This window comes from Pteropus medius, unplaced genomic scaffold, assembly GCF_902729225.1.
Source record: "Pteropus medius unplaced genomic scaffold, Ma_sr-lr_union100, whole genome shotgun sequence".
Lineage (NCBI taxonomy): Eukaryota > Metazoa > Chordata > Mammalia > Chiroptera > Pteropodidae > Pteropus > Pteropus medius.
Window position 1 is genome coordinate 953979 of NW_024349227.1, and position 11577 is coordinate 965555.

An 11577-nucleotide genomic window follows, 5' to 3' on the forward strand; every position below is an offset into this window, starting at 1 on the left:
ATTCTTCCAGCACCCTTCTCCCCAATCCCAACTCCATGCTCCTCATTTTATTGTACAAGACAACTTCTCTTTTCCCTCCTTACTTGATCTCATGGACCTACTTTTCACTTTCAAAATCTTGTTAACAGGTGACCACGTAATTTATCATCCAAACTATGACACTTGTGAGAGTGAAAGGGGACCTAGTAATAATTTCACTGGGACAACAGACATACACCAGGAAAGTCCCCAGAAAACCAGGGCACATGATCATTATACATCTCCATTAAAACAAAAACTGTCTACTCCAGAACTTGCCCTTTATCAATGCAGAAAAGGTGGCAGAGGCTTGGAAATTGTCAGGTTTCCTTCCTCCCTTCTCCTTCCCTCACCTGTCCCTATAAGTGGATGAAGCCATAAGGTATGTTTTTCTTACTGATGTGAACCATGCCATCTTCCTTAGAAGACAAAAAGTAGCTTCCTTCAGCTTGATTTTAAGTAAAAGTTTCTTTTTCTCCATTACTTTTTGCTTATTCATTATTTCCCAAACTTATTTAGCCATGTCATTTAATCTCTCCATCTCCGTTGACCTATTAATGTCTTCCACAACTAGATGAACACACTTTGGGGAACTCTGAATTCAGAGGGAGGGAGGACTGTCTGTCTACGTTGCCACTGATATCACCTTGGGTGATGACAAGATCAGGGTGCAGTGGAGACCAGGAATCAGGCACCTATAAATGAGGGGGAAATCTGGATTTTAACAATGGGAGCAATGGGAGTGCAGAGAGCGGTACAGCCAGAGGCAGGAGCCCCAAAGGACCAGTGAGCTCTGCACTAACGTTCCATGGACTATGCTGCAGGAAACACTGCCTTGAATCACTGATTCCCAAACTCTGGAGCTGATTTGCTGCACAAATCTCATCTCCCCTGCCGCCCCCTCCACTCCAGACACACTCACCTCCTTGCTGTTCTTGGATCATGTAAGTCTCGCTCCACCTCAGGGCCTTTGCACTTCTTGCCCCTTCTTCCTGAATGTTCTTCCTCATTTATCCTCAGGTCTTACTCTCGGTTTTTTCTCAGGTCAAATGTCAGTGAGCCTTCCCTGACAATCCAAGAGCAACCCGCTCCCACTTGGTATTCCCTACCTTCTAAAACTTGCTTTAATTTTCTTCATAGCACATGCCACCACCTGGCACTCCATGCATTTGCTTATTTGTTCATTGCTTGTCTCCCTCTCCTAGTCAGTAAGCTGCACGAGGGTTTGTCTGTTGGGTTCACCACTATATTCCCAGAGTCTAGGTCATGGTGGTGTTTGATAAATGTTTTTAAAGGAATGGAAATAGAAGTGACTTAATCGCAAAGTTCCAGACATCTTCTGAAGTTCCCGTGGGAGCTGTCCTTAGTCACCACATCTACCCACCTACTCTAGGCGCTTCTTCTCCAGCTCCTTCCCTGATGGCCCTCCATTCTTTGTGGGAGCTCACGTCTCACTCTCTAAGAAGCAGTGCCCCACCCCTGCCCCCACACCTCCTCCCCCAACCCTTGGGGTATTGTCCAGACATTCAAGGTCGTCAGCCATTCACATCTCCGCACACAGGAGCATGACTCACAATGAACTCCTACAGGGTATTAATTCCTGACAGGGCAGAACAGAAGAGACAAAATCCAGAAGCTGGGCCCTGAATAGTGTAAATTTCTCTACTCAGACCTAGCTTCAGGAAGGGCAAGAGCTAGAAAGGCCTCCCTTTTTGGCCAGTCTGTCTCAGGGACCTGGGGCTGCAGGTGGTTAGGACGAGCATGTTCCTTGTTGCACATATGTCATTTCTTTTCATTAGGACTGTACCTTGCTTCCAATAAATAAAAAGAAATACACAGTCATTTACCTCCATCAGAATACGCTTTATGCACTTTTGAACACACAAACGCACATACATCTAAAGCAAAAACCATGTCAGGACCTGGCCAGGGCATAGGGCTGACTCTCTGTGCTGAAGCATCTCATTGGCTTCCTATCAGTGGAATACAATGGAGGCATATTCCACTTGGTCTGGTGATGTCCTCCTGGGACGATCAAAAGGGGGCACATTAGCATAGACAGCGAAGTCATCCTCTTTCCGGGTGGCCAGGTTGATCACGTTGGAATATACGGCATCAGCATGGCAGGAAAGCTGCTTTAGAGACAGGACCACAGTTAGAGTCAGATGGCCGGGCACCAGAGCTTCCAGAGACAAACCCGCTACTGGGCTTCCTACAGGACAGCAAGTGGAACACTGGGTTCCTACTGATGGATACCCTCGATTTTCAAAAACATTTCCTTTAGGGCTATTCTTGGCTCATACCCACCACCCATGTATGGGGTCTATCTAGGAAAGAGCATGAAATCATGGCAGAGGTGACTGGGAGCCCCTCTAGGTATGACTTAACTCTCCTTACCGAGGATTTGTAGAGAAAGTTGGTCTGATGCCTCAGTTGTTTCTTAAATAGTCCTAGAAAAATTAACAAACTCAGAGTCAGCCTGAATTGGGACAATAACCATCTATACTTGGTTGATTGTTAGACTTCGCGTTAAACTTTGAAATTCAAAATCTACCATGTTCAACCCATTGGGCCTCTGAGACTCAGCTAAATGCTCAGGAAGAGACAGGGGTGGGGGGTGGAGGGGGTGATACTGGTGCACTTTATAATTTTTGGTTATTATTTAGATGAGATTATTTGGCATCAATATTTCTTTTAGTTGGTGCATATGAACCATAGTGTACATACAGATGGCTTTCAGCATAAAGAATTTGTGTCATAAATAAATGTTGCTACATGCAGAGTCCCTTGCAGCTTCACAGAAGAGACCATACAGCTTACCCACGCTTCTCCCTGCAAATCTTGCCCCATCTCCACCCCAAGTTTCTCCCCCTTCTACATTTCCAGTTCCAGAGCCAACTTGTTCAACTCACTCTCATGCCTCCATTTCTTCAGGGTCATGGACAAGAGACCCACCAGGAGCAAGATAAGGGCTATAACACCAATGGAACCGGAAATGGCTGTGGCCGCTGTGCCCAAGCTGAGGAAAGCAAACAAGAGAAATGAGGACACTCCAGCTGCCCTGGCTAGCATTGGTGACCATTCATAAAAGCGCCCAGGGACCTCCCCACTCCTACAGAGCTCCTACGTCTGTGTTTCTATGTCCTCAGTAGCTAATTATCTCTTGCTCCCATTTTGAACCTCTCTCCTCTGCCCTAGTTTCCATGGCTATGGTCCCATTTACACCAGTCTTCATATTTGGGCCAAATAGAACCCTTCCCAAGATCCCCAGCGCTCCTCCATAGGTCCAGCCCTTCCCTTACCCACCTGCTCCGTTCTTCAGGTGTAGTCTCTGGATTCGGGGTGGTGATATTCTCTGAAGAAAGGGACAGAGAGGGGGAAAAAAGAAAATTTGAGAGTAATTCTTATACACATGCTGAAAGTTTGTGTCCTGCCAAAATTCATATGTTAAAACCTGATTCTCAGTGTAATGGTTTTAGGAGGTGAGGTCTTTGGGAGATATTGGATCATGAAGGTGGAGCTCTCATGAATGGGATTCGTGCCCTTATAAAAGAGACTCCAGAGATCCCCCTCGCCCCCTTCTACCCGTGAGAAGAGAGCTGTCTATGAACCAGGAAGTGGGCTCTCACCAGACACTGAACATGCCAGGGTCTTAATCTTAAACTTACCAGCATCCAGAACTATGAGAAATAAATTTCTGTTTATAAGCCACCTAGTATATGGTAATTTGTTATAGCAGCCTAAACTGACTAAGATAATACACATGCAAATGAGCTCTAGAGGATCTAAATGGTAATATTAGCCATCATTTATTGGGGACTTAATATATGTTGGTCATATTTATTATCTCATCTAATCTTTATAAATAGACAATGAGATAGGAATAATTATTATTTCCATCTTATAGTAAAGAAACCAGCTCAAGGTCATAGACCTAGTAGGTGGCAGAAATTGGACTTGAAGTCATGTCTCTCTGACTTAAAATTATGCATTTATGAACACTACACTTTGCTGCCTTTATATAATCATTTCAGTCTTGAGTTCTACCATTCTTACAAAGGATTAAAGGTTACCATATATGACAGGAGGTCCAGAAAGAAGACAGCCAGGATGATGCAGGTGTTAGGTACACTTGGAAGGGCATGGAGTGGGTAGGAAGGGGTCAGGACATCAGCTAGTTGGTCTGAAACCGGGTGGAGGTGGCAAGTATGAGAGCCTGTCCATGGTGTGGTGAGGAAGTAGTGGTCCCATTATTCACATTGTGAAAATTTTCTCCTTCATCAAGGAATCTTAAAACATATTAGCCAAACTCTCCTGCTGTCTAGGTATAAACCATGTGGGTTAACTGATAGATCCAGGACGTGTCATGTTTTCAACTCCAACCCCAAAGTTCTTTTTTCCTGCACTCAGACCTCTTCTTATTTCCTTCCCAATAAAGTGGAGCTGTGTGATTCATTCCCAATCATAGGGCAACACTCCTCCAAACACATGTCTTAGGGAGCTGCCTACTCAGGCACCCAAATGCAGAAACTGCTGCCAAGGTAAGGCAGAGGGAATATACAGGATCAATAAGGCAATCTAATATCCACTGACGATAAATAGCACCCAGGGGTAGATGCAGCAAGAATCACAGCCTCCTAGGGCACTAAGGCCAGATGGAATTGTGTCAGGCACCTTAACGTCTCACTTCCTCTCTGCATTTTTTCCTGTCCCCTTTCTGAGTAAGATGGCTGACCTCATCAAGTTTCTCTTTGACAGCTCCTGCCCACCTTCTGGGCAAGGCGTAGGGAGGGAACTTGGAAACCAGATCTTCCCATTGTCTATATCACTAACTCCCAAGATGAGGTACCAAGTCACAGGGCTTGATGTGTGGGGCAGGGTAGGGTGAAATGTCACATGTAAGTTCAGAGTGATGAGAGGAGAGTCTAGGACACTATCTGGGGGAGGTTGGCTGTGGTAGGCATACCTGTTTATAGCAAAAAGGACAGACAGCATGAGGGTGTCCATCTAGGATCAGAAAGAGAAGGACATATCCTAGGAAGACAGAAGAGGGTCGGTGGGGGTGAGGGGAATGAGCATGGAGGATGATATCATTGAAGAGCCTGAGATTGAGAGTCCAGTGACCAGAGTCTCAGACACTTCCTATGCGTAATCTTAGGATAGTCACTTAACCATTCTGAGCCTCGTTTTCTTCATCTGTGAGATGGGCATAGCATGAATACCTGTCTTGAAGGGTTGTTTAAGACCTAAACGTTCAGACTATTATTTAACAGTAATAGCCACTTTGCCTATTTCCAGCTGGTCTTACCTGAGCAGAACAATGGTGTGGAGTTATACAGGAAGGCATCGCTGGCTCTGGAGTCTTGGAACATACAGTTGGTCCAATTCATTTTGACAAGGGATCCACTCAGGGGGTTCTTGTCCCAGGTACTGAAGTTCTCAGGACAGGTGGTCCCCTTGAGCTGGAGGCAGAGTTTCTCAGAGGTATTTAGTAGCAGCTGGCAGACACAGGACCCCAGGGAGCTGGCTCCTCTCTTCACCTCTATCTCTTTCATTCTTCCACAAGAACCTTTTGGATGTGGAGAATGTTAGAATCTTGCCACTGGAGGGCAGGGCCTCTAAAGGCAGCGAGGTAGCATTTCTTTTAAAGAAGGCATCTTCACATAGTCCTTCCCCAAACACATGGTCCGAAGTCAGCCCCCCAACCTCTCTGCCACATCCCCCTCTGATCTATTAGTATATGAATTTACCTCGATCATTTATTGGTTTACTTGATTATTGTCAGACTCTCATCACTAGAATGTTAGGTCCAGGGAGGTGTATAGGAGTAAAAAGGGTCAAATATTTGGTGGCAGAAAGAAATTTAATTTTGGGCAGTGAACACACAATGCAATGTACATTTGACATATTATTGAATTGTACGCTTGAAATTTATTGGATTTTATTAACCAATGTCACTTCAGTAATTTAAATAAACAAACAAACAAACAAATGGATGTAAGTAAGCTCCACAAGAACAGACATCTTAACTGTTTTGATCATCACTCTGTCCCCAGCACCTAGAACAGTGCCTCACACAATGAATAGGTTCATTACATATGTGTTGAATGAATGAATGAATGCCAGAGACTCCTTTATATCACCACTCAACCTCTGCTGGAATTGTGGCGAGCCTCCGCCACAGCCTTTTGAATCCCTTGGTTGCTGGCAAATCTTTAACCTCTGAAGGAGAAGTTGATCTGAAACAGACCAAAGTCACTTTGAATCAACCAAATTGTGTCATAAAGTAGGTGAGGATTGAACCAGGTAAAGCCAATTTTGGAAAAAGAGGAGGCTTGCCAACCAAATACCAAAAACAATGTCTTGGAGGAGGTTGGAGGAGGAGGTGCTCTGCCTGGGTATGTGGGTGGCCTGGGGAAGAGAGTGGGGAGGGTGTGAACCCACAAGCCACTATCAAGGCACTTACTTCCTACTTTGGCCTCCAGCCTTTGCTTCAGGTGGGAGGTGAGGAGAGAGTGTGTTTAAGATGAAATGAAAGAGGATCTGTCACCCTCTGTCTTCTCCCTACCACCACATTCCCCAACAGGGATCTGAAGGAGCAGTATGGAAATCCCCTGCCCAAGTGATGTGGATGAGTCACTTAGCCTACCTGGACTCAGTTTCCCTCTTTGTGAAATGAAGCAAGAGTAAGAAAAATAAGGCATGACTACAAAAATTACTAATTTTTTCCACAAAGGCATCACACTGTCCCCTTCTAATATTCCCTTTGCACATGTCACCTTATACATCGTACATTTCTTCTGATAATCATGCTATTGAGGCTTCTAAAAGTTGTTTTATTAGGTAACATTCATATGGTTTCGAATTTTAAAGGTACAAAGGAATAGTCCTTGAAGGCTGCTTTTCCACCGTTCACCCTGGCCAGCTAGTTTTGTTCTCTGGAGATAACAAGCATTTCCAAACTATTATATGCCTTATGTATATACAAACAAACACATAGATACACACAGACATATAGACACACACAATACAGTTTTTTTCCTACAGATTATAGCATGCTATATACATTGTTCTGCCTCTTGCTTTTTCACTTAATGTATCTTGGAGTTAATTTATTATTAATATGTGCACAACTTTCTCATTCTTTTTTTCAGCTGCTGATTGTTCTAGTCTATGGATGCCCACAGTTTATTTAATTGGTCTCCTGGTAGTGGACATTTAGATTATTTCCAAGTTTTGTTCTTCAAATGATGGTGCAATTATTAAACCGAACAAACATTTTGCACATATGTGAATATGTATAGAATTAGGGGAATAGTTATTAAAGTAGTTTTACAATCCAAATATTAAGAAGTCAGTGTGACTTTTTAAAAAATTTAAATGTAGTGTTACCCAATTGACTACCCCTATTAATGACCATTTTTCACTCTAAATGGCCTTTGGCTATTTCCAAAAATCAAATGGTCCTCAAAGGACAGAGATCTGAGACCGCTGAGGGTATTCAACAAAACTGCCAGCGCCTCTAGAAGCTGTCCTCCATCAGAATCCAAACACCGTCAGCACTAGCAGCACTGGAATAAGTGGAGTGTTTCCCAGGGGGCTGGGATGGGTGGCGTAACCCTTAATGGCATGGATATTTCCAAGTATTTCAAACAGGGTTTACTGAGTCCCAACCATATCCTGCTTAAAACCCAGGCTATAAGGATGAACAGGGAATGGCCTTGCCATCAAGAAACTGAAGGTCTAAGATGGTGGGCAGTTCTCAAATTGTGGTCTGGGGACCCCCTGGGGGTTCCAGAGATCCTTTCTGAATGTCGACGAGGTCAAAAGAATTTTCATAGTAGTACTGAGATACTGGTTGCCTGTTTCACTCTTGCTCAAGTGTACAGTGGCATTTTCTAAAGGCTACGTGACGTGTGATGCGGCTACAGACTGAATGCAGAAGAAGATCCGAGAATCTAGCTGTCTTTTACCAAGCCAGATGTTAATATTAATAAGATTGCCAAAAATGTAAAACGATGCTTTTCTTCTCACTACATTTTTTATGTTTTGGAAAGTATGTTTATTTTACATAAAAATATGTCATTTATGTTAATATTTGATGGTTTTAGCACTATTTTTAAATTAAATAGATATTTCTAAATGTTCTTAGTTTTAATTTCTAGTATGGCAAATAAATAGGTATAATCTACATAAGCAGTAGCTCTTTGGGTTCCTTAATACTTTTTCAGAGTGTAAAGGGACCCTGGCACCAAAAAGTTTGAGAAACGCTGGTCTAAGTACCCCTGGCATTTCTTCACCAGGGGGCAGGAAAAGCATACTTCACCAAAAGTGTGGTCCATCAGGGGGTGCAACACAAAAGACACAAGAGAAACAGAGAAGGGTGTTCTCAAATAGCAGTATATGTCAAGGAGGACAGATAATCTCTTGTCAGAGAACGACTCTGGGGCCTCTCGGCTGGCAATATGGCAGCTGTGTAGACAGCTCTGCCAGATGGGACAGAGCTCAGGTGTGGGGACGCAAGGCTCTAAGATGGAGGGAGCCTGGAGAGGAAGCAGGCTGCCTCCCACTACGGTGCCAGGGGTCACCTGCCCTGCCCCAAACACTTCTTCACTGGCTGCTGGTGCCTGAAATTGCAACAAAGTTCTTCATTCCCTTAGCCAAAGGCAAATTCAATCCAAAACAATGCCAAGTGTCACTGAAGCTCACATAAATGTGCAAATAACCTCATGGTTATTTAGATAGATTAGGAGGTTGCACTTTAATGAAATGAGAGTGTATGTCTATGGCAGGAGTGGAGTGGTTGGGTCAAGGGAAATGGGCATGGAGAATAAATACTAAAGAAAAATATTTAAAAGAAAAAGAAAACAGAAAAAAGAAAGAAAAAAAGGTAAAATAAAGAAAGAAAAATAAGAAAAATATTAAATAAATAAAACATAAGACCCATGATGGCAGAATGCCAGCAACACAGGAGTTTGATTGAGCTAATTCTGGGCAGCTAAAATCAAAGAAAATAAATCCAATCCAGTCTTTTTTTTTTTTTTAAGTATATAGAATGTACCCAGCAGGGTAAGGCAGGCTGCAGGGGTAGAGAGGAACTGTAACTAGACATGGGCCCTGGGCGCAGGGAGTTGCTATCCCACCTCATCCTCTCACCCTAGTCTATCAGGGAAGATATCTATTGACACCAACAGCTATAAAAAAGGCAGATGTATGGTCAGTGCTAAAGGATAAGTGGATCAGAAAGAAAGGACAAGTCATTCCTAACTTGAGTGATGAGGGAAGGCTGCCTGGAGGAGGTGGCATTTGTGCTGGTCTTGGACAATGGGAAGGATACCTATGGGCAGTGCTGAGACTGTGGACAAACCAATGTGCTCTGAAACAAGGCACAGCAGTTGGAACACGAAGTCATTTTTCCCTGAATGAACATCTGAAATCATTGATAAGAGAAGAAGTACTGGGTACTTGAAAAGGATGGAAAATTGTCATCAAGGATGGTGGAAGGAAGGAGGGACAGAACCTTAGGAAGACAGGGTGCAAGAAAGATAGTTCCCAAACTAGACTTCAAGAGCCCTGTGTGGACTGAGATCATGTTTGATTTGACTTGTTTTCCCAGCACAAAAGCCAGTGCCCAGAACATAGCAGGCCCACAATCAATGCCTGATAAACAGACACACTCCTTTTTTCCAGGCTGGCCGCAGAAGTACTGCTGTAATCAAGCAGGGCCATCGGGAAGAGAGGGGAGGAAGACGTGCAAGCAAACTTCCTCTGACTTCATCTGAAATAAATACTTTCACCATTTCTGGGACTTTAAGTGCTTTTCTAGTTGTTTTTGCAAATTTTCATTTCTCAAAATAGAAATGCTGTGTCCTCTTGAGGTTTATAACAGAGCCATTTATTGGTTGAGGGTTGCTTTAAAGATCATCTTATGTTTTCAATTTGCACAGTGGCTTCTTTGCAAGCCTCAAACAACTGCCTTCACATTTGGCTTCCTAAGAAAATCAGAATGTCAGCCTCTGGGGCTCCTACAGAAGATCACCAGTGAACACATGAAACGCAACTGTCTACACGTGGCCTAACTGATCCCAAATTCATTAGACTTGCTGCCCTGTACTGGCCCCGCACATATACTTTATTCAATTTGGAAAACATAATACAAACTTTTAAGAAAGCACATTTTATCAAGTACCAAGTGAAAACTTCATGCACATCTCATAATTTCATTTACCACTCAGAAGCAGGGATCTCCTGTGCCTTCCAGGTAGCAGTTGGAAGGATTAGATGTACTGCTCCCCATTTGTAGATGAGGTGACCAAGATTTGCTGGGGAGTGGTGAGTGAATTGCCCAAGGTCACGGCAAATAGCATGACCAGCATCCAAACACAGGTCTCATGATCCCTTAGCCTTTCCTCCACTTCCTACACAGGTTGTTTCTACGTACGTGGAAGCACTTTTTTAACTGTAATGGCCATGCAAATGTTTACAGTAGCCAAGGACGGTTGTTCGGGTGGTTCATTGTTCAAGGACATGACATCTAAGGAGACTACCCACATCATAGACTTCGTTATTATTTTGAGTTTTTCCCATATTTTTATTTAACTGCTAACTGCAAAGGTAGGTGAGTTATAGTCTTATTACAATCATTTTCTGGCAGATAACAGTAAAATATCTTACTTAACAAAAATTTGTTTATTATGATAATTTTCTGACAGAAGACTTTTTTTAAGTGTTGATATTTACTTGCTTCATAAGTCGAGGCAGAATGAGTTTGATAAAGACTTGCTGATTTAAAACATCTACAATAACTAGTGCTTCCAAACAAGGAGCTGCTTTTCTACCTGTAGTTTTGATATTTATCTAAATTTTTAAAAATCCTCTATTAGTATTTGTGTATTGGCTAAATTTGAAATTTTGCATTATAAATCATATTGTCTGCCTGAATGATAGTTCAGAGTTCCTAATTTTAATCTACCAGATTTCCTTATGATATAACTCCCTTTTGAAGTAATTAATGCTCATTTACCATTACATATTCACAAAATAATTACTTTATATTCATAAATTAGAGATTTCTACATAATGAACTGCTAGTTAAAGCATAGCTATGGTTTATGCATTAAAGAAAATTTCTTCAAGATGAAAATTAACTGTAGTTAAATTTCATCGCTTGCTACATATTATTTTTTAAAGTTACAAATTCTAAAATTAAATACTAAGCTCATATATTATTTCTCCCAAAGTACTGGAGAGAAAAAAAGATATTGAACCAAAAACAAAAAATGAAAAGCTGCCTATAGAAGAAATGAAATAAAACTATTCGTATTGTTGAAAAAATTTGGTAAGAAAAAGGTAGAGTGCCAACAAATAAAAATAAAAGAGTTTAAAACCATTGGTTTCAGTGAATATGTCACAGAAATGTGAGCAGGATATTAATCTACTTTTTGGTTTTATCGTCAACCGTACCTGATGGATTTCAAAAATAGGGAGGAAAATGCAAAGAATCTAAATACATAGACATGTAATTTAAATATAAAACAAGAGCACACTCTTATTGAAAAT

General features: G+C 42.2%; 1 protein-coding gene across 6 annotated transcripts in view; it reads right to left on the bottom strand.

The window, feature by feature from the left end:
* Positions 1-1871: 1871 nt before the first annotated feature.
* The window catches only part of LOC120618004 (uncharacterized), a 22361-nt gene continuing 12655 nt past the window's right edge, over positions 1872-11577 (bottom strand). For 3 of the 6 annotated variants that reach the window (XM_039881896.1, XM_039881893.1, XM_039881895.1), the window contains exons 2-6: positions 5327-5587; positions 3325-3373; positions 2931-3037; positions 2416-2468; positions 1872-2153 (exon numbers count right to left, since the gene is read on the bottom strand). In XM_039881896.1, coding sequence (XP_039737830.1) covers positions 1995-2153; positions 2416-2468; positions 2931-3037; positions 3325-3373; positions 5327-5587 — 629 coding nt within the window. In that variant the 3' untranslated portion in view covers positions 1872-1994. Of the gene's footprint in view, positions 2231-2415; positions 2469-2930; positions 3038-3324; positions 3374-5326; positions 5588-10246; positions 10595-11577 lie in introns of those variants that run through there. The other 3 variants (XM_039881897.1, XM_039881894.1, XM_039881898.1) reach the window with 3 other exon arrangements.